The sequence below is a fragment of the Aspergillus undulatus genome, assembly GCF_047715775.1.
Source record: "Aspergillus undulatus strain CBS 261.88 unplaced genomic scaffold BDV17scaffold_3, whole genome shotgun sequence".
In the NCBI taxonomy this organism is placed as follows: Eukaryota; Fungi; Ascomycota; class Eurotiomycetes; order Eurotiales; family Aspergillaceae; genus Aspergillus; species Aspergillus undulatus.
Window position 1 is genome coordinate 712,865 of NW_027396607.1, and position 20,853 is coordinate 733,717.

At 52.9% G+C, this 20,853-nt stretch overlaps 7 protein-coding genes across 7 annotated transcripts; 3 read left to right on the top strand and 4 right to left on the bottom strand.

The window, feature by feature from the left end:
• Positions 1-392: 392 nt before the first annotated feature.
• Positions 393-2,267, bottom strand: BDV17DRAFT_109852 (DUF4050 domain-containing protein). The gene has a single exon (XM_073753821.1). The coding sequence runs from the start codon at positions 2,157-2,159 to the stop codon at positions 816-818; it is 1,344 nt and encodes a 447-aa protein (XP_073620270.1). The 5' UTR covers positions 2,160-2,267; the 3' UTR covers positions 393-815.
• Positions 2,268-2,550: 283 nt separating this feature from the next.
• Positions 2,551-6,112, bottom strand: BDV17DRAFT_109919 (uncharacterized protein). Its single transcript, XM_073753823.1, has one exon. The coding sequence runs from the start codon at positions 5,618-5,620 to the stop codon at positions 2,657-2,659; it is 2,964 nt and encodes a 987-aa protein (XP_073620271.1). The 5' UTR covers positions 5,621-6,112; the 3' UTR covers positions 2,551-2,656.
• Positions 6,113-7,446: 1,334 nt separating this feature from the next.
• Positions 7,447-10,345, top strand: BDV17DRAFT_109867 (LIM domain-binding protein). The gene is made up of 5 exons (XM_073753822.1): positions 7,447-7,996; positions 8,103-9,016; positions 9,083-9,370; positions 9,425-9,688; positions 9,741-10,345. The coding sequence occupies exons 1-5, from the start codon at positions 7,699-7,701 to the stop codon at positions 10,266-10,268; spliced, it is 2,292 nt and encodes a 763-aa protein (XP_073620272.1). The 5' UTR covers positions 7,447-7,698; the 3' UTR covers positions 10,269-10,345.
• Positions 10,346-11,151: 806 nt separating this feature from the next.
• Positions 11,152-13,105, bottom strand: BDV17DRAFT_109964 (WDR46/Utp7 family protein). Its single transcript, XM_073753824.1, has 2 exons — positions 12,384-13,105; positions 11,152-12,326 (listed from the first exon to the last, which is right to left on the bottom strand). The coding sequence occupies exons 1-2, from the start codon at positions 13,014-13,016 to the stop codon at positions 11,349-11,351; spliced, it is 1,611 nt and encodes a 536-aa protein (XP_073620273.1). The 5' UTR covers positions 13,017-13,105; the 3' UTR covers positions 11,152-11,348.
• Positions 13,106-13,259: 154 nt separating this feature from the next.
• Positions 13,260-16,127, top strand: BDV17DRAFT_109991 (small subunit rRNA maturation protein TSR1). The gene is made up of 3 exons (XM_073753825.1): positions 13,260-13,495; positions 13,558-14,027; positions 14,086-16,127. Exons 1-3 carry the CDS (start codon positions 13,384-13,386, stop codon positions 15,961-15,963), a joined length of 2,460 nt encoding a protein of 819 aa, XP_073620274.1. The 5' UTR covers positions 13,260-13,383; the 3' UTR covers positions 15,964-16,127.
• Positions 16,128-16,459: 332 nt separating this feature from the next.
• Positions 16,460-17,610, bottom strand: sec17 (alpha-soluble NSF attachment protein SEC17; the record flags this gene model as incomplete). Its single annotated transcript, XM_073761089.1, has 5 exons — positions 16,460-16,702; positions 16,758-16,932; positions 16,996-17,302; positions 17,390-17,513; positions 17,578-17,610. 5 exons carry the CDS (start codon positions 17,608-17,610, stop codon positions 16,460-16,462), a joined length of 882 nt encoding a protein of 293 aa, XP_073620275.1.
• A 273-nt stretch (positions 17,611-17,883) lies between these two features.
• BDV17DRAFT_279154 (DUF726 domain protein) lies at positions 17,884-20,820 on the top strand (the record flags this gene model as incomplete). Its single annotated transcript, XM_073759663.1, has 2 exons — positions 17,884-18,432; positions 18,751-20,820. 2 exons carry the CDS (start codon positions 17,884-17,886, stop codon positions 20,818-20,820), a joined length of 2,619 nt encoding a protein of 872 aa, XP_073620276.1.
• Between the last annotated feature and the right edge of the window lie 33 nt (positions 20,821-20,853).

Consider the following 20,853-nt stretch of genomic DNA (forward strand, 5'->3'; position numbering starts at 1 on the left):
AAGGAATAGATATACTATTTATGATGCATGTATATACAAAAATCTGTTTGGACCACGGCCGGCTGGTACCCTCTGGAAGACTAGTGCCCTCGAGCTGTACGCTCCGTTGAAGAAATCAGGTATTATTCAGGACGTGTTCGAATAGGATTTATGGTGCATGCATATCAATACCAGCTTGGACCACGGCCGGCTGATAGGTACCGACTAAGAAGTACCTGCTTCTGAAATGCTAGATAAAGTCCTCGAGTTGTACGTCCCATCATATCACCAAGAAGATATATTCGGGGTTCAACATTCCAGAAAGAAAGGACTTGTTACGACTCCCAGTATCTGAGTACTGTAGTTCCTCGACCTATGTGATCTCTGAGTGCTTGCAGCAAATCCTATATGGAAGCTTTGTGCACTCTGACTGTGAGAACTCTCCCGGACGTGGACGGCACAGTTTCGTCTGAGGAGATCTATTATTTGGGACGTGGCCGAACCGTTGACTTCGCTGATATACTCGAAGTCTACTCTACATGATACTGGATGCTCTAGTCCACTGTCAGTCCAGTGTGGTCAAATGAGTAGACGTCCGTGGTATTTTTGGAATTCGATGAAGTAGTCGAGTCGAATAGCTAAGCCAGTACCCTTGCATTTGCACCGTCCAAACAGACAAACTTTGGGGATATGCGTAGGAGCATTGATCAGCTCCTTGTGAAAATGATTGGAGAGAGAAGAGCAAGAAAAGGAAAATGGACAGATGACCTAAGGAGCCTTGAACGCCCAAGGTTTGAATCCTGATAAGGAAGGCCCAATAAGCAAAAAGGAAGTTCTTATTTATCTCCCTGCTCATGAATCCCCGTCCCAGTCCCACTGGCCGGTGAAGCATCCCCAGCCCCAGGATTTGCCAAATCTTCCGGCGGCGACTGGTGCTGGCTTGACGACCCGCGCCGATGGAACGGATGCGGATGGAAGCCCGAGAAATGCAGGACCTTGCGCACTGTACTCGCAATACCAGACTTGCGCTTTGACTCCGGCGAGCTCGGCGCATTCTTGTCCCTGTCCGCAGCTGATTCCGGAATGGCAGGTGTATCTGGGTGTTTCGTCGCAGAGGTAGGGCTCGGTCGGACGATAGCGTCGTTTGTGAGCACGAGGTTCTGAGGCCTCGGCGGCCACTGCCCGTCTGCTTTCCAGCCCTGGACCATGGCCTTTGTCATGTCGGCGAGGTTGATGGGGACGGTGGGGGTGAGGCCTTGGATGACGACTTTGGAGTAGATTGAGGGGTACATTGCTGGGGTTATGGAGGCGCGGATGGGGTTCGACTTTGAGATCAGGGAGGGAACGACGGGGATTTGGGGGTCGTGGAAGGTGTCTGCCGGTGGGGGAGAGGAGGGAGAGCTTGATGAACTGTCTGATGGGGATGTCGCGGGGATAGCGGAGGAGGAAGAAAGAGGTTGTGGAAGGACTGGGATTTCGGGGACAGCTTGGGCTGTTAGTTCTGGTTTGCATTCGTTCTCCTGATTGTGCTTCGATTGTTGAGGTGGTGCGGTCGTTTTGTCTTCTTTTGTCCCATTAATCTTCAAAGCCTCTGTCTTTGCTGCGAGATTCGACATGTCCTCCGCACCGGGGACAACACTCGGGTCAGAGGCCCTAGGCGCAGGGGAATGCTCATCGTCTGTATCCGGAAAGTCCGTCGCATGATCCTCTGCAGCATCACCATTACCCTCCGCAGCATCATCATCCACCACCGGCCGGTGTCTCTCCTTCCAAGACTCCACCTTCTCCCTCGACAGTGCGCCCGACCAAGCATCGCGCCGTTCAACCCATGTCCTCAATCCTTCATTCCAACTCATCTCCTCCTCCATTTGCCTGCGCCTTTTCCTCCGCCGCTCATTCTGCCGCGCCCGCTCCTCCAGCAGCGCCCCCTCGTCACCATCATTAAAACCGTCCGGACCGGGACTGCCAACCGGCGAAAATTGCGGCTCAAGCTCTGAGCCCGACGTGTCGTACTCGCGTTGCCGCCATTCGTCCACCTCCGAGGGCTCGGGGTTCGCAGGGTACACTGGCGGCGGGGCACCGGGTTTGGTGGAAAACTCGAACGACCAGTCGTTTTTGACGACGTCGCGAACGTAGCGCTTTGCTTCGCGGATGGCCTCGTCTCGGGCTTCGGATGACATTGTGTGGTTTATTGGGGTATTTTGAAGGTTGAGGCGAGGAGGAGAGGGAGGGGGAAGAGAAGGGAGACGAGTGAGAATGTGAGGGGTTGATCGCGTGAGGAGAGAATTGGCCGGATTGAAGGGGCTAGGGTAGATGATGCCTTTTAGCTGTCGATCTGCGCTTTGAATCACATTATAGACAGTGCTAAGTGTCAATGATGGATTGTATGATTGGCTTTCATTCTTTATGATGAGAAAGAAGATATCGGTTGATAGGTGACGACAAGCTTTGGGATGTTAAAAGGCGGCGCTCGAGGTTCATCGGAAAAATTTGCCTGGACGAAACAGCTTGAAGACTGCGAACAACGCCATTACAGGGTAAACACGTGGTATATACTCGTTTTAGACTAACGTTTGTATCGCTAACAAAGGCAAGAATAAGTGGTGGTACATATGTCATTGCATGATCCAAACCGTTGCCTGCCGAAAGCCTTGCCGACACTCGGAGACATCATCCTTCACGACCGCACCCGTGCTGCGTCGGATGCCGCTTCCTCACTTCTAGGAGCGTTGAATCCCCAACCGGAACTCTTCTTGCGCCGACCTTTGCGGGCTCCGTACTGCTCGTCAAACTTACGGATCGCCCCTAGCGACGACATGTCTTCGCTGATGGATGCGCTGATTTCCTCCATGCCGCGGGTGAAGTGCGTCCATGTCAGGGTCCGCCTAGCGGGATACTTATAGGGCTCATCGCCTGTATGCTGCTGCGCCAGAGCATTCTCCTCGCGAACGCAGGCCAACGCGGCTGCGACACAAAGGTTCTTTAGATCGGAGCCGGAATAGAGGGGAGTGTGACGTGCCAATTCGGCGAGATCGACAGAAGGGTCTAGGTGTTCTCCTTTGAGATGGATCTTCAGGATAGACTGACGGTCTTTCTCGGTGGGAAGGTCCACAAGCAGGCGCCTCGGGAGACGACGGAGTACCGCATCATCCAGGTCAAATGGCCTATTGGTGGCAACCATAATGAATGTCTCGAGGCTGTTCATTCCGTCCCACTCCCGCAGAAACTGATTTACTAGCTCCCGATGAGATGCGCGCTGGCGGCCCGCACTCCGAGAGCCGAAGATGGCGTCCGCCTCATCTATGAAGACGACGCAAGGATTAAGCTTTCTGGCCAGTGTGAAGATGGCCTTGATATTCTTTTCCCCTTCACCAACGTATTTATCGTAAATCTCAGACCCGCTGACTTCGAGCACGGTGGCACCACTATCCCGAGCCACAGCCTTTGCAAGCAGAGTCTTGCCAGTACCCGGAGGACCGTAAAGAAGCAATCCTGGGATCTTATCGGTAGCTAAGACACCGTATCTGAAGGCATCGGGACGGACAAGGGAGAGAGATGTGAGTGTCTTCAGGGCGTCAATCGTTTCGGGCGGAACATGCACATCTGAAAAGGTAGTGCGAATGCTGTTGGCGTCAACAACTCCACTCAGCAGCTTCTTCTCATGTGGAGTGCATCTCTTGATCAGACCTGAAATCAGCTCAGCGCGGCTGCTTATCGTTTCGGTAGGCTTCGCTTTCGGTGATTGTTTTTGCAGCCACTGATCCCGTGCATGGTTTGTCCCAATTAGCATCTCAAGTCCACGGAGGATGTGCTCCTTGAAACTAAAAGATTCATTCGCGCGCATGCTTCCAAGAGCGAGAGTCGCTACCCAATGCACTTGATTATACGACCAATACCGCTCGACAAGACCAGACCCATCCACCAGGTGTCGATTGCCCAACACCCGTCCCATCCCCGCCGACGCTTCATCCCCCGTTTCCCCCGAAAGATTTGGCTTATCAAGCGCTACCTTAATGAGATCTTTCCGAAGCCGATCCGTCTCCTGCGCCGGGATTTCGTCTCCAAGCTTGGTCTGAAGCATGATTTTCAAGTGTCGAATGTTGATCTCGCAAGTTCGAATCTTCCGATCTTCGCTAAAAGTGTCCTCTCTTTCTTCGGGTTCCATGGCGGGCGTGACAACGACTGTTTGAGAGAACTGGTCATCAAATGAATTTTGTAGTAAATTCAAGGAATTGGATTCCGGGGAAAGCTCTTGAGACGCCGTTCCGATGAATAAAACCCGGTGCCCGTTCTCTCGTCGATCCTGAATCAACTTTTGCAGGAGACTTAAAAACATGGACCCTTCGCGAGTGCTCTCTATTTCATTATAGTCCTGGACCTGGACAATAAGATCGCGTGTCTGTTCCGGCCCAGCACCACTAAAGTCGTTGGGTGACTCTTCGTTAATCGTAAGCAGAGTGGCCGACTGTTCGGAAACCTTGCTCGCTTGCGAAAGAATTTTCTGGAGAAGCTGAGTCCACCTTTCCCTAGGGCTATCGGGTGACGACTGCGATGTGGCGTTATTCGAATTATCTGGTAAATTGGTTCCCGCAAGGAATGACTTGAGTGCAGACAAGCCAGGAAGAGGTATGTCCCCTGGTTCGCGAGAACTTTCAATGGTTATGAACTTCGGACGGTCCAAGCCGAGAGAACGTAGGTTTGGGGGCATTGTCGGATCTGCGCTGCTTTGGTCTTCCTCGTTAACGCCACTTCCTGCCTCTTTCGCGGAATCTGGTACCGGTGGCCGAAATACCTCGTAGCCGAGGAGTCTGATGGGCGAAGCATAGCCTGTATTTGCCAAGTCCTGCTCGACGCAGAGTTGGGCGATGTCTTGCGCATTGAGTGTCACTAGAGCAGCATTGAGCTCTTTCGAGAGCCGCTTTACCACTGCATCCAAAAACAGTATCCCATCGGTACCTGGATAGTGGAGCGCAAGGTGAGACTTGCGTGCAGATGGATCCTTTGCATATTTCGTGGGTGGTAGTCGTAGGCCAGCCTTAGCGGAGGCGCACAGTTCTGCCCACGTCGCGTCGGTCAAGGCGTACCTGGCCTGGTTTCTCGGGAGAGAAAGCTCCCCATCTGCTCCAGGCGGCTTCTCGTCACTGCCCCCAGAGGTCACCGTATCCGCGAACTTTTGTTCACTCTTTCCGGGGGGCCGGATAGCCACCGTATCCTGCGCCGACTTGGCGAGAGGAATCTCGGGTTGTAGCAGGTTCAGGTCCAAAAACCATTTAGGAATTTCCACAGTGTGGGATGACGACGCCCTTAACCGCCTTTTACTCCTGAGTGCTCTCCGAAGTGCTGAACCATACGGGCCCGAGGAGTCTCTTGCGCTTAGCCGTTCGGGTGACGCCTCAATCGCCGACTCGGAATCTCTTGTGCTCTGGTTGCCATTGAGCGCTGAATTTTGGCTGGGGTTATTGTTGGAGCCCAAGTTCCGGGGGTCGTTAGGATCAGTTGGTATTGATGAGCGCCATGTTTGCGAGAGGTGAAAGCGGCGCAACGGCGACGTGACAACTGCAGGATATCGGCGGTGCGCGACGAAACGGCAGGGTCGTGCGAGGGACCAAAGGAGCCTACCCTGTTGCATTGACGAGTACATCCGGGGCAAGACCACCGGAGTCAGAAAAATTTGAGACTGCTGATGCTGCAATAAACAGGCGTCTGCATCAGCTGGGTCGAGGCGTGGAACTTTAGATGGATGTCAATTCCATCCATGCCCCGGTCTTCCTCTTTGTCAGCGATGTCACGTGAGCTGATCTACAACGTCTGAAGATCGCACGACTACCTTAAGTGCATATGTAATTTACTCGTAATACATGCTTAACGATTTCTCATAACTATATTATTGACTATCCCGAGGCTTTGTCTAATATGACCGAGCCGAAGGGCTGACGGAGGCTGCTGAATGACGAAAAATACGTACGTACGAACATTGGGAGCGCACCATGTCAGATGGTTGATTCTTAAGAGTCTACAGGCCCAATAGTGTTTAATAGTGTTTATGTCAGATGCGTGCCACTGGCGCATCAACGCAGCCTTAAACGACGGAGAAAAGAGTGTGATAATGAGGCAAATGGTTGAGAGAACTCGATGCGCATTGAGAATATGTGGGTAGTCTAAGCTGGTGTTCGCACAATCGGCTGAAGAGAGGACTTTAAAGCACAGCACTATCGACGCTGAAGCAAGGAGTGCCGACTAACGGAATCTTACAAATGTATCTTTCTGTCCAATGAGAATTACTGCCTTTCGAGTCGTTAGCGATAGGTACACAGCAAACGTGTGATGAATGAATGATGCGTCAAGATATCTCTCAGACAAAATATACTGGCAAGTAGCAGACCAACCGGGAAAAGGAAGGTCCGAATTATCTCGTCATGGGCGATTTGGGTGATGAAAGAAGAAGAGGTATGGTTGTCATCCTCGAGAGATTGGACAGGAAGCAGAAGACGGGAAAAAAAGTCAACTCACCCTACAAGGTAGCTGGTGATGGATTTTAGCGTAGCGGATGGTATGATCACATTGCATCGTAGTATAGTGTCGGAAGAGTTGTCGAAGAAGATCACGACCATGTCATAGCCTGACATGAAGCTGTAGTTAGACCATCGAAATAATCTCACTGGAGGACATGCAATCTTTCTTGTCTTGCAACATTGGAAGAAGAAAAGTTGAGGGGAGGACGAGTGGTGTGGAAGAGAAGAAAAGAGAAAAAAGATTCTGACCGCCGGCTGTCTTGTTTTTCCGGAAGACGCCATACCGCTCCAGGCCTAGTGGAACCGGAAATCGGATTTTCCGGCCAGCGAAGCGCCCCCAGAGAAAGAAATCCAGAGGCAGGACCAGAAGGTGGTGGCAGATAACTGTCAAAAGGAGCGAATTCCCTGGCTGACTGGAAGATATCTGAGATCTGGTGCTTCAACGCGGGATCACGAGCTGTTTGAACGGGTGAGTTCCGTCTATTGTTGTGGTTGGGCTGGGTGCGAGGGCAGAGAGGCTCGGTCGACACCTGGAGATCTCATCGTTTCCTCTCTTTGCCTTCTCTCCCTCTTCACTGCTGCTCCCTCCCCCTTGGAAAGCCACCGCATTCCCTGCTCCGTCCCCTTTCCTTTCCCCCCTCCTCTTGATCGCTGTCTGGGACCTGTCACCTGTGTGGCGCTGTCCGTCGTTCGTCCGCGAACAAACCCATTCCGTTCGTTATCAAGCCTCAATTGAGTCTGGCGATCGCGACAGTCGGCCAGGAGCCGTCTCGCCGTTTCTTTGGTCCCCCAAAGCCCCTCCACCCGTCCATCTTCCTCCACTCGATCTCTCTCTCTCTTCTCGCTTCCGCCGTGCCTCTGCATCGCGTTTTCTAACATTGATCGCCCAGGCGAAATTACCTGGTCGACACCGGTGATATCTTCCAGGTCCGATCCATGCCTTAGATTTGGTGTGGTTTTGGCAGGGTCAAATCATCCGTCAGCTGCGTCTTTAGGCTTTAGCCTCCGCTCCGACACTAAAAGCGGCCCTGTTGTGTCTCCACGTCAAGCGCGCCTTCTCGAGTCCCACGTCCGCTCAAACCTCCGTCGCTATCATCGACACCTCTTTTTCTTTCCTTCTTTCCTCGCTCCTCCCTTCCCCCCTCTCGTCGTCCTTTTTTATTCTCAGGCTGTGGAGTCCCGTTGTCGGTGACTTCGTAGCCTAGCGATGATGATGGCGCAGCCATTCGCTGCCCATCCAGGCATGGCTGGCCATCCGGGTCTTCCTCCAGGCCACGCATTGGCTCCTGGTCAACATCCAAATGCTCATCCTGGTGCCATGATGCAACAAGTACACCCTGGTGTGTCTGGACCTGGTCCTCAGGTTTCCCAAGGAGGCCCAATGATGGCGCAAATGCCCCCGGGAGCGGGGACCACTGGTCCAGGAGGCCCTGTACCCGCTCACGCGCTCTCTCATATGGGCCCGCAACCACAGTTTCTACAACAGCCACCTTATGCGCAAAATTGTACGTCCTTCTGATGTCCGGCCTGTGTCGCCGAGGGCTCTTCCCATCGGTCGACGGATTCCCCTGAGTCGTTCCTGGTTATAAGCTAATGCTTGATATCACATAGTCAACGGAAACCCGCAGCAGCAGCTCTTACACCAGCACCAGCAGCAGCAAATGTTCAGACAACGTATGATGTTGGCCCAACAAGCGCCCCAGGCCCAACCTCATCAGCAGCCACAACAATCGCAGCCACAGCCACAGCATGGGGGTCTCTCGGTATCCCTCCCGAATGGAACACAAGCATTGAACGCTGCGCAAATGGTCGCCATGCAGAACCCGGTGATGCGACCGAATCTGCAGCAGATGCAGCAACTCCAGCAAATGTCGCACGGACAACCCCAGAATTTCCAACAGCAGCAACACATTATCGCCATGCAGCAAGCTCAAGCCCAAGCCCAGGCCCAGGCACAAGCACAAGCACAACAGGCTCAGCAGGCTCAACAAGCCCAGCAACAAAACCCTGCTGTCCAACCCGGCCAAAACACCCCCCAGCAGCGGCCTGCGCCCCAACCTCAAAGTGTACATGAAGCTCAAAGCGTCACCCCGCAACCTCAACCAGGACCGCCACCTCATCAGGGAAGCGCAACGCCGCAACCAAACCCTCCTCAAGCCCCGACCTCCCAACCATCGCAACAGCAGCCTGTAGTTACTCAGCAATCACAGCCAACTCCAAACCTTGCGCCCCAGCAACTCCCTCAAGCCCAACAGCCCGGCCAGCAGCCGCAGCAACCGCAACCGCAGCCCCAAACGCAGCAGTCACAGTCACAGTCTCAACCCCAACCTCAACAGGGTCAGCAAAACCCCGGCCAGCAGCAAGGCCAGCAACCTCACCAAATGTCCGCGCAAGAAGTTCAGATAAAAGCCCAGCAACAACAGCAACAGAATGCTGCGTTGATAATGCAGCAACAACGAATGGCCATGCAGGGGCGCGCAATTCTATGTCTTGGCGCGTTTGCCGAACAATTGAGCGCTTTTCAGGTACGTCGTTTTTCTTTCTTTTCCCTTGGCAGATGATAGTTTTCGAAAGGCTGATCTGTTGCACAGCCCAAAAATGAAGCCAGTGACTTAGCATACTGGTCAAACTTTGTAGACAGATTCTACTCACCAACGGGAGTTCTCCGACAGGGCGTGTTCAATTCTCAAGCTGGCGCCAAACAGTTCGAGATTGCTACCCCGGCGCTTGCACGATATTACTTCACGCAATTTGCGAGTGGTATCAAGCAAATACAGATGCTTGTCGAAGGACCCCGTGAAAGGGAGTCACCGAATGGAGGTCATATTGTCGAGTGTCCGAAGGCTTATTTCATCTACTGGTTCACTAACGATTCCCAAGTGAGCTTTTTTGGAACCCCTCATTCATATCCTTGTTGCTGACATTATCGCTAGCTGTTTTCTACCGGAACATTAAGGGCACACTTTGACTTCCAGAATAAAATCGAAATGCTTGATGTCGTTATTATGAGCCACCAGGAGTTGATTCCGCGAAGCCAATTGCACGCGCTGGAACTTGATCAAAAACAAAGTCCCAAAGTCACCAAGACTACAGGCAAACGGGCCCAACAGAAGCAACCTCAGCAGCCCGCATTCACTTTACCCGAGTCTATGGTGACGTCTAATGGCGTCCCAACGCCTGTGATGAGCTTTCTAGAGGTATGTATGAGTGTTTTTTGTTCTACGGTCAGGTTATTCTAACGGTACTTAGGTCGCCGAGACAATATCGCAGATGCAGCTCCTGTTCCAATATTCACATCAGAATCCGAACTTAACACCGTCGGAATCGTTGAGAAGTCTTGTCAGCAATATCCAGAACAACCAGAACCCGAACCCCGGGTTTATGCAGGGTCCTATGAACCCCGGGCTTCAGCCAGGTCCCAACGCACGGGCACCTAGCATGGGTGGGCCAAACCAGTTTGCATCCCCTGGAATGGGTCATCTAAACCTACCCGGCGGTGTCCAGGGATCGCCACATCTCTCGGGCTCGGCGCATCCGAGCCCTGGCCAGAGCAACCTTTCCGGATCCCAAGGCATGGGACCACAAGGTCCAATGCCACAGCAAGTGACTAGCGCTAGCGCTAGTCCTAATGTGAGCAACAAGCGTCGACGGGCTAGCAATGTTAAGATGGAGGGTGAGGACGCTGGTGGTGAGGTCAATGGTACTGCACAAGGGCCTGCCAAAGTGAAGGCTAGTCCCCGGGTGGGGGGAAAGCGGCAGAAAGGGACTGCCGCTTGATTCGCAAACAACTAATTACTTATGCGACTTAACATCAGTTCAAAGAGGCTGGGAATGGCGTTTGTTCGGCTACATTGTTCAATTTTGCGTTGTGTTGTATGGAGTCTAGTGCTGCTTTTTTCTTCATTGGACATATCGGATGGGAGTGTCTCGCTTACTTGGTGTTATTATGATGGAGACAATTGTCGGTACAGGCTGTTACTATCGTCTTTTGCGCGGTATACTGGGTTACGTCTATGGAACTTTGGTTCCTGGACGTGAGGTTTCTCCCAGTCCACAATACAAAACCTCGCGTGGAGGTCAAGCCCCTTGGGCATAGATTGACCCCAGTTTTGTGTACTCTATTCTCTTCATCGTTCTTGCATCCGACCTTTGTTGCTTGCCCTGGTTCTTTGTTTTTTTTCCGGAGTCGACGTTCTGTGACCTTTCCCTCCTGATGGAGGTTGATATCTTGTCGTTGAGCCTGATTCCTGATAAGCGTTACAGATGATGCTGTGTCTAATGTTGGTTGATGTTGTGCTTTTTTTTTCTCCATACTCTCATCGGGTGTGCTCTGCAGTGATACTCATGACTTTTTCGAGGTTCCTATGGCGATTTGCTCTGTTCGGCGTTATCGCGGATTTTATGCTGGGATCACTTCATATTCAATGCTAGGAACCATTTCAAGACTCTCCATCCGTTTAGAAAAGAGCTCCATCCGTATTTATGATTGTTCTATTGTGATGTCAAATGCTGACCATGGCCAGGATGAATTTGGACAGTAGTAGTACCCGTGATGGCACTAGTAGTACCTTAGTAACCTCCGGTACGAGTGAGAAGGAAACCCATACTATGTAGATGTACATCGAAATTACATTTAGACATACTGACATTTTTCTAGCTAATACAACCGACCCAACGCCCTCGAATGCATGTTCATGGCAGACCGGCAGAGCGCCACTCGCTCTACTAATCAGGGTATCTGAGCTCAGAGCGAGTAAGAATGGTTAAAGCAAGACAGACCCAAGGAAGAAACAAGGTCTCCGGAAGAGAACCAGGCAGATAAAGGAAGAAAGAGAGAAGATCCTCGGAGGAAAAAGATTAGAAATCTTTCTTCGCAAACCTCCCCAGGGCAGGGCCCAACTCCTCCCTCTCGGACCGCAGCCTCTCCTTTGCGCGCGCAGTGCGCTCCTTGTGCAGCGCCTGCGCCTTGAGCAGCTTCTCGTCGACAACATTCCGCCTCCCCTTCTTACGCAGATACTTTCTGAGCGCGCTGTTCCTCCCACGTCCTCGGTTCTTGAGTTTCTCCATGGTGTCTTCCTCCGGCCGTCGGTCCAGATCTTTCTCCTCCCGATTGCGCTTGTCCGAGACGGTGTCGACTTTGCCGATGAAGCTCGGGTCTAGCGAGATCATGCCGGGCTGCAGCTTGTTCATCAGCGCGCGCACCTCGGCCTCCTGTCGCTGCTTGGGGTTCTCGTAGGGGTTCACTTCCAGCGCGTCGAAGTTGGGCTCGCCCGCACCGGGGACGATTATGCTCGCGAAGCCCTGGTTGTGTGCTACGCCGAGGATATCCTCGTATGGTGCCCAGCGGAGGTTCTCGATGCGCTGGCCGTCTCCGCCCCAGGACATATACGGGGATTGGACCTTCGTTGTATCTGCCGCCGCGGCGTCGAATAGTCCACGCCATACGCTAACCTGTGTGCCCCAGCCGACGGCCGTGAGTCCGCGGTCGCTAATGGAGACGGCAGCGCCGGGCTGGTGACACGAGTAGGAGTGGACTTCGCGGTACATGCGGATGTCCCAGACTTGCATCTTGAGGTCTTGCCCTGTTGAGACCATGTAGCGGCCTTGACGATCGATTGCCATGGAGCGGACGGGGCCGCGGTGGACGAGGGCTTTGACCAGGGGGGTTTCGGTGTTGGGAGACCAGAGGGTCACGGTGCCGTTTTGGTGGCCGACGTGCATGATTGCGTTCCAGGGGTTTTGGGCTAGGGTTGTTGGGGCTCCGCATTTCGTGGGGATTTCCGCGATGAGTTGTCCGGTCGATGTGTCTGTGTATTTGAGGTGGCCGCTCATTTGCTATACCTCTGTTTAGAAAGATCGCTTGCATGGATACCGGGGAGAGGAGGCACTCACAGCTGAAGCGAGAAGGAAATGGTAGGGGAGGAATTCAAGGAAGCAGGGCTCAACAATCCTGTCCAGACAGTGTAGCTCAACGCCCTGGCTATCGTATATATAGACCGCTCTCTTTTGAGCCACAGCAAAGTACTGATTGTTATGCAGCCACCGCGCATCCCTCACAGTCTCCCGCAGATTCAACTCACACCCCAGCTTCCCATTCCGCCAGTCCATCGTCGCAATATGTCCCTTCCGCCCCGCTAACAGCAACTCGCGCCCATTCCGCGTATAGTCCGCCCGGTACGGCCCAAAATCGTTTAATCTCAATTCGAATTTCTTCTTCGCCGTCTCAACCCCGACATTCGCTGCGATTTCGTCCTGGCGCACCCGGTATGTCCTTTCCATCTCCCCCTCGGGCTCGAGGAATCCGGCTTCATGCTCCAGAAGAATCTCCGCATCTTTGGCGCGGAGGGTCGCATCCTTGTACTTTTCTTCAACGGCTTGTAGGTTGCTTCGTAATTTTTTGTCTCTAATACTCTGGGTGTGGACGGCCTTGCCGCGGCCGTATTTCTTCTGTGCTTCGATAAGTCGTTTGTTCTCTTTGCGCTGCTTCGTTGGCGCAACGGCTTTTGTCGGCGCTGAATCCGCCATTGCGTCGACGGGGCTGGGACTGGGAGGATTGTCGGAAGATCAGAAGGCGATACAGCTGGAGATTATGACCGGATGATATTTGATTTTCGTGAATATCTCAGGCCGTGGAGCTTCGAGTTGTCACCGAGGAATTCAATTTTTTTTATTCTGCAGGAAGAAAAGCGCCAAGACTTGCCATTCCAGACGCTCGCTTGATTTTTTTCCTCCACCGCCTAATTTTTTCAACAGACATCAATCTATACTATTAATTCTTGCGGAGAACCTTGTGAGCTTTTGCTATTTTTTTTCTTGCAGTCGATACGTTCGCTATCAGTTCGACATCCTGGCATCTCTTCCTTTTCGTTTCAAGGGCTCCGGCGGTGCCAATATGGCGCCTTCATCAACGGTGCAGCATCACCATCGTTCCACCACCAAGACTTCCCACAAGCCTTACAAGAGCGGTCATGCTTCCAAACGTGCGCTGAAGGACCAGGCTAAAGGTGCGACTGAGAACTTAATGCGAACTAGTGAATCGACCCAATAGAAGACTAATTACTCCCAGGCAAGGTCGAAAGAGGAGAGCGGGGCTCTCGCAAGACCCCTCACCAGCAACTCAAGTCGAAACTCGATAGGAGGAACCAGGCTCGCCAGAAGCAGCTGAACAAGAAGCAGGAAAGGGACCAGGCCACAAGCATTTTCTCCGGTCAGAATGGAGCGCCGCGCCACGTCGCCATTGTTCCGCTATCTGTCGACATTGATATCGCGGCTATCGTGAAGGCGCTGAACGAAAGTGTCGATGTTTCCTCCGATGCTTCCCCCGATACCATCTCTCGTGTGCGCGTCGAACGCTTCCGACAGAACTTACAGTATGTCCCAGCCAAGTATGACTTGATGAGCGCTCTGGATGCTTGCCGCATGGCGGATTTTGTCATCGTCGCGGTTTCTGCTTCGGTTGAGGTGGAGGAGCAGGGGGAGCTGTTGCTGAGGTCGATTGAGGGTCAGGGTATTTCGAATGTTGTTGCGGTGGTACAGGTATGTTGAAGGGCGAGCTTTTCCCTTATCTACTTCCAGCTAACACTATCTCCATTAGGGTCTCGATCAAGTCAACCCTCCTAAGAAACGTCCCCAGGTGGCCGGCTCTCTCAAATCGTTCTTGAACCATTTCTTCCCATCCGTCGATAAGGTCCTCTCAATTGACTCCCGACAAGAGTGCTCAAACGCCATTAGATCTCTCTGCACTGCGACGCCCAAAGGAATCCGCTGGCGCGATGACCGGAGCTGGATGCTCATCGAAAATGTCGCCTGGCCCGAAAGCGTTTCGAACGAGGTCGATGATGTGGTTCTTACTGGTGTTGTACGTGGGAAGGGATTGAAGGCAGACCGCCTCGTACATATCCCAGGCTGGGGCGATTTCCAGATTGATTCAATAACCGCTGCGCCGCTACCTACCGCGCGATCTAAACGGGATGATGCGATGAACGTTGATGAGAGCGAGCCGTCTCCGGTCTTGGATAGCCCATCTGCTGATCGGGATGACTTGGCTACAGTTGCGCCGGAGGAAATCGAGATGGAGGATGACGTCGAGTCCATGCCCGACACCGACAGGAAAGGTGTTCTCCTGGATGACCACCACTATTTCTCCGAGGATGAAGACCAGGTCCACGTGAAACCGAAGAGGCTTCCCAAAGGAACATCAGAGTATCAATCTCATTGGTTCCTGGATGATGTATCAGACTCCGGCTCTGACATTGCGGACGAAGACGAAGATGAGGATATGGAAATGGATATCTCTGGTGCGCCTGAGGATGGTGTTTTCCCAGACAACCAAGATGCCATGACAGAAGGCGGGCCCTCCGAGTATCCTCAGTCAGAGATGTTCCTTGACCCGTCGCCGGAGGATGAGGCGCAACAACTGGAAGAATACCGAGCCAGCCGCAGAAACGAAGCCAAGGAAGACCTCGAATTCCCCGATGAGATTGAGCTTCACCCCAACGTTCTCGCGCGCGAGCGATTGGCTAGATACAGAGGTATGAAGAGCCTGAAGACCAGCCCCTGGAATACAGCAGAAGACCGGCCTCACGAACCCGAGGACTGGCGCCGTCTTCTTCAATTCGGCGACTACAAGGGATCCAAGAACAGGATCCTCCGCGAGGCTCTTGTCGGGGGCGTCAACCCAGGCATCCGAGTCGACGTTCACCTCCGTGCAGTCCCCGCCTCCCTCCGCAACAAACCCCAACCCCTCTCCGTCTTCTCCCTCCTCCGCCACGAACACAAGCACACCGTCGTCAACATCAACATGCACCTCAACGCCGCCGCCGAAGCACCTCTCAAGTCTAAGGAAGAGCTCATCATCCAGTACGGCCCACGCCGCCTAATCGTCAACCCAGTGTTCTCCTCCGCAGACAACACGCCCAACAACGTCCACAAATTCGACCGCTTCCTGCACCCCGGCCGCAGCGCAATCGCCACCTGGATCGGCCCACTAACATGGGGCTCTGTCCCCGTCCTCGTCTTCAAGGCCCGGAACCCCTCATCACAAAATGAAGACCCCGAAGTCCTCGACACCGCCGATGCACCCGACCTCGTATCGCATCAAACATCCTCAGCCCCAACAGATTTCTCAACCTCCACCCTCGGCCTAATCGGCACAGGCACAGTCGTCGCCCCCGACCCAACCCGCGTCGTCGCCAAACGCGCCATCATCACAGGCCACCCGTACAAGATCCACAAGCGAGTCGTCACGGTCCGCTACATGTTCTTCAATGCTGAGGATGTCAACTGGTTCAAGGCTTTGCAGCTCTGGACTCGGCGCGGACGCAGCGGGTTTATTAAGGAGAGTCTTGGTACCCATGGTTACTTCAAGTGTACCTTTGATGGCAAGCTCAATCCGCAGGATTCTGTGGGGATTAGCTTGTATAAGCGGGTTTTTCCGAGATGGGCGAGGGCTTTGGAGGAGGTTGTTGCTTAAAGCTCAGTATTACTTTTCTCAGTGTCTGTTTTGGATGCAAGTGATCAATGACGATGCTACAAGGTTAGAGAAAGCGGTTAGGGGGTGGAATATGATGAAACTGATGGAGTGACATGATACCATAAATTGCACTGCAGGGTGCGATCTGACGAGATATGTGTTTTTGTTTCCGGAAGTTATGCCTATAAAAAGTTCTTTGAGCTAGATAGATAGATGTCGATGAACGGCGAACTAGACCGTAATGAATTATGAGTGACCTTTTCATACTTCCACCTTAAAGAGTTGCATAAAAACGAGCAATTCTGGGGGCACGCAAAAGCGAAAGAGTAAATAAACCATTCTAACGAAGATAATAGATATAGTTATCGTGATCACGTACAAAACCACAAGATATGAGACTTGGCAAAGGGGAATGACACCGAATAGACAAGAAAGATCGGGAGGAACGACGTCTGATATTGAGAGAATATGATAATGATAGTCAAGAACCCGCAGCTTAAGCAAAATCATCCTCTTCGGGCCCCTCGATGCCGTTCTTGATGCGCAATAAGATCGTCGTCTTCCACTTGTCTAGCTTGCTGAGTTGGTCAAACTGGAAGAGCTTATCGGCGAATGCCTCCTGATCGTGCGCTTCAATGGTCTGAACGAGGTCTACTAGTAGCTGGTGTTCTCTTGTCGAGGCGAATGTGGTGTCGATCTCGCGGTAGCTCTCGAGGGCGCGGTTGGCAGAGACCATGTCCTGTTGACGAGTTAGTATGAAGAAAGTCGAAAATGCTGATATATGGAAAGCGAACCTGAGTAGCAAGATGGCAGAGTCCGGCCTTTAGGAGATAGTCCTTGACAGACCACTTCATCAGACCGTTGTTGATGGATGAGCGAGCAGTGCGCTCGTAGTGCTCGATTGCCTTGTAATAGTCGCTTTCGAGGGCAGCTAGATCAGCTGTCTTGAGGTAGTGCTTGTTTGCGAGGCTGCAAACGAGAGAAACATTAGGTTCTGAGAGTGCAACATATCTACGGAGGAGGAGAGCTCACGCCTCAGCATTGTCAGCATCAAACCACTCCGCGGCCTTCTCATAAGCCTCCAGCGCCTTCTTGTTATCTCCTAGTTCGATCTCATACACCTCTGCAAGGTATTGCTGCTGAGAGGCTGCTCGGCGCAGGTTTCCGTTCAATACGTAGTACTCGACAGCAGAAGAGAGTACGCGGACCGCATCCTCGGGGTCTGACTTGCGGTAGACCTTGAAGGCCTCCTGCAGGGTGTTGGCGGCGTCACCAGGCTCATTAAGGTTCTGAGTCTGAATAGCGGCTGCTTTCTCAAAAGCTTGACCGGCTTCCTTGTCTAATTCATCGCAAAGAACGACAATTCAGTAACGCTATCAAATGTTTGGAATGCATTCCCCGCGGAGAGATAAAGTGGGGTGCCTACTCAGTTTTTGGATCCGGAACGCATTCGCGGCTTGTGTATATAGGTCTGCAGCATTCTCGTATTTCTCTGTGCGGCCACCAAAGAAGCTGAAGCCACCGGATGCACCTTGGAGCGCTTTGTCGGCCTAGAAGGGGCGATGTTAGTGACCGTTGTTGATAGCGGGGCGGGAGAAGCAGCCGGCGACGTACTTTTTGCAGGAGGGCTCGAGGGTCTGCGGTCATGTTGGCAAATACAGGAGAAGTGTCTGGAGGAAGGCCTGGAAAGAGAATAGATCAGAAGTGAATCCAAGTAGGACAAAAGGTGTTCTCAAAGTTGTTGCAGGTGGAAGCCGTTCGCATCGGCGTCACTGCCAAGACTTGCGGACTCCTTCAGCTGGGCGGTGTCGGCACAGCTTCTTTTTTCCCCGTGCACTTGCTACGGCTTCACCTTCGATTGTGCTCAGAAACATATATACAACACTATTTTCGTGAAGTTTGAGACATTTACAAGCTACAATGCTCCGACGCGCAACTCCTCGCCTTTCCTTCGCTTACTCAAGTCTACGAATTGAACGATTCAGACCCCAATTTTACTCGTCGAAACCGGATGCCACCGATGTCGAATCGCTCCTTGCAAAGCCAACCTGGTCCGTCCGCTCTTTGCTCCCCGAAACCGCCGCGAAACCGCCCTCTCCATCGGTCACTCCTGCTCAGCTAAGACATTTGCTTCGTCTGTCAGCTCTACCTCAGCCCTCTAGCGCAGAGGAGGAACAACGGATGCTAGAAACGCTCGAGTCCCAGATTCACTTCGTAAAAGAGATTCAGAAAGTAGATACTACGGGAGTGGAGCCTTTGCAAAGTATTCGAGATGAGAGTCCTGAAGCAGTCAAAGAAAACACAATTGGATTGGAACAGTTAAAGGAAGCTCTATCAAAGGAACGAGTGGTGGGCCGCAATAAGAGGATCCAACGCATTCAACCGGCCAGAAATGATCGTCCCGATGGTGATGTTTGGGATGGAAACGCGCTGGGTTATGCATCGAAGACGAAGGCCAAATTCTTTGTTGTTGACACAGCGAACTCGGCGAACTCTTAAGCCATTGAACGTCTACCTTAGGTCTCACCTTGGGCCTCCGTCGACTGAACGAGCGTGACATTTGGGTTCATCGAAACCAACAGAGTTTGGTTCCTCCATACCCACCAGATCCGTTATCAACATTGCTGCCTTCTGTTGCGTCACAGCCCCAGGCATTGCTTGGCGGTGTCATCACGTGCTCCGTGCTCACATCCATCAATCCACTTCCCAACTCTTTTCCCTCTTCATCAGGCTATCGTGGCCATATTTGTCCTAGATATTGGTAATACTGTACCCTCGATGTGGAAGAACCTCAGCGCCAAATTTGGGTCAGACCCCAAGGCGGATTCGAAAAATGACCAAGATCTGACAACCATTTTGTCTCGGCCGCAGCGAGGGGACCTTACTGTTCTTATCGCTGAGATCACACAGCATATGAGAGACTCGGTCGACGAAACATTTAAGGCGCCATCTGCGCAAGCCTCTTCCAAACAACTGATTGACGTGAATGACGAGGGTGGCGCTCCGCAATCGGACGCGCAGAAGTCCCAGAAATCAGAGGACGATCAAGCGCGCACAGAATATGTACCAACTGCCGAAGATATGAAAGCTGAGGCCGACCTCCTAACGCAATTTGATGATTGGCGAGACTCCGTTCTCCTCCGGATCGGGGAGATCGTCAATCGAGACGCGGAAGACGAAAACGAAGAAGCAAGATCGAATCAACAAGATGAGGAGCGGCCTCAAAGTTCATATGATGACGACGATGACAGCACCTGGAGTCGGCTTGCTGAAGTCTACCATCCGGTGGAGACCCCGCTAATTCGTCTACCAAAGCCAAAGAGATTGTTGATCCTGCACTCTTTGCTACTTCTAACGCTCAGCTTGGAACACTACAATGCAAACTCACGGGTCCTGATGCTAATTGCTGCTTCCAGCTTAGGCTTGGGCATTAAGACTTTGAACCAGGATGAAGTTAAGGTGTCACGAGGGCTATTGGATGCAGCTCTCCAAATGCCCTCGGAATCCGACGCTCAAGCCAGAGAAAGCGACCCTACGAGAAAATGGAAAGTCGGCATTGCATCTGTTGCGGGTGCCGTCTTGATCGGTGTCACTGGTGGACTTGCTGCGCCGTTTATTGCCGCTGGCTTGGGGACGGTTATGGGAGGCCTCGGCTTGGGAGCTACCGCTGCTGCAGGCTACCTTGGTGCCGTTGCAGGTAGCGGAGTCATCGTTGGAGGTCTCTTTGGCGCCTACGGCGGGCGTATGACAGGACGCATGGTAGACAAATATGCTCGCGAGGTGGACGATTTCGCCTTTTTGCCTATTCATGGCTCTCGACACTGGTCTGGTGATGAGAAAGAAGCGGCTCAGGAAGACCACCGTCTCCGAGTCACAATCGGTATTACTGGGTGGTCAACCGAAGAGGACAATTTCGTTGTCCCGTGGCGTGTCATCGGCAAGGATTCCGAAGTATTTGGTCTCCGCTGGGAGACCAAAGCACTCATGGATTTAGGACACGCCATTGATAAACTGGTAACTACTGCAGCCTGGGCGGCGGGCGAACACGTTCTATCAAAAACGATATTTGCAGGTCTCCTAAGTGCCATGGTCTTACCCATGGGGCTTATGAAAGTCGCCGGCATCGCCGACAACCCATTCAGCGTCGCCAAGGCCCGATCAGACAAGGCAGGCGAAGTCCTCGCAGACGCACTGATTAGCAAAGTACAAGGCGAGAGACCTGTCACGCTCATCGGCTATTCATTAGGATCCCGAGTCATCTTCTCATGCCTGCAGACCCTCGCCAAAAGACACGCATACGGTTTGGTGGAATCAGCAATCCTCATGGGCTCGCCCACCCCATCCGATACACCGGACTGGCGTCGCCTTAGACGCGTAGTCAGCGGCCGGCTCGTAAACGTCTACTCAGAGAACGACTCCGTCCTCGCCTTCCTCTACCGAACGAGTAGCCTCCAACTTGGCGTTGCCGGCCTCCAACCAATCGAGAACGTACCCGGCGTCGAGAACCTAGATGTCAGCGAGACCATTAACGGCCATCTCCGCTATCAGTTCCTGGTTGGGCGGATCCTCCGAACAGTCGGGTTGGAGTGTATCAGCGCCCGCGAAGTCGCACGCGAGGAGGCAGCCTTGGCGGAGAAGGACCGGAGACAGGAACGGCAGCGGATTGAGAATGAGCGCTCTGCTGGGATTGAGGGGGACAGCGAGGCTGCGCAGAGGAAGTTGGAAAGCGGCGAAATCGCTGCAGGTGTACAGGCCGGGGGTCGCGCACCGGGACCGGCACCAGAGGCTCGTCATAGCATACCGCGTCGCCCCGTTGCAGCTGAATCAACTGAGAAGCGAGCACCCTTTGGCAATTGAGTTTCGAGTCACAAGCAACCCTTCGCCGCCCGT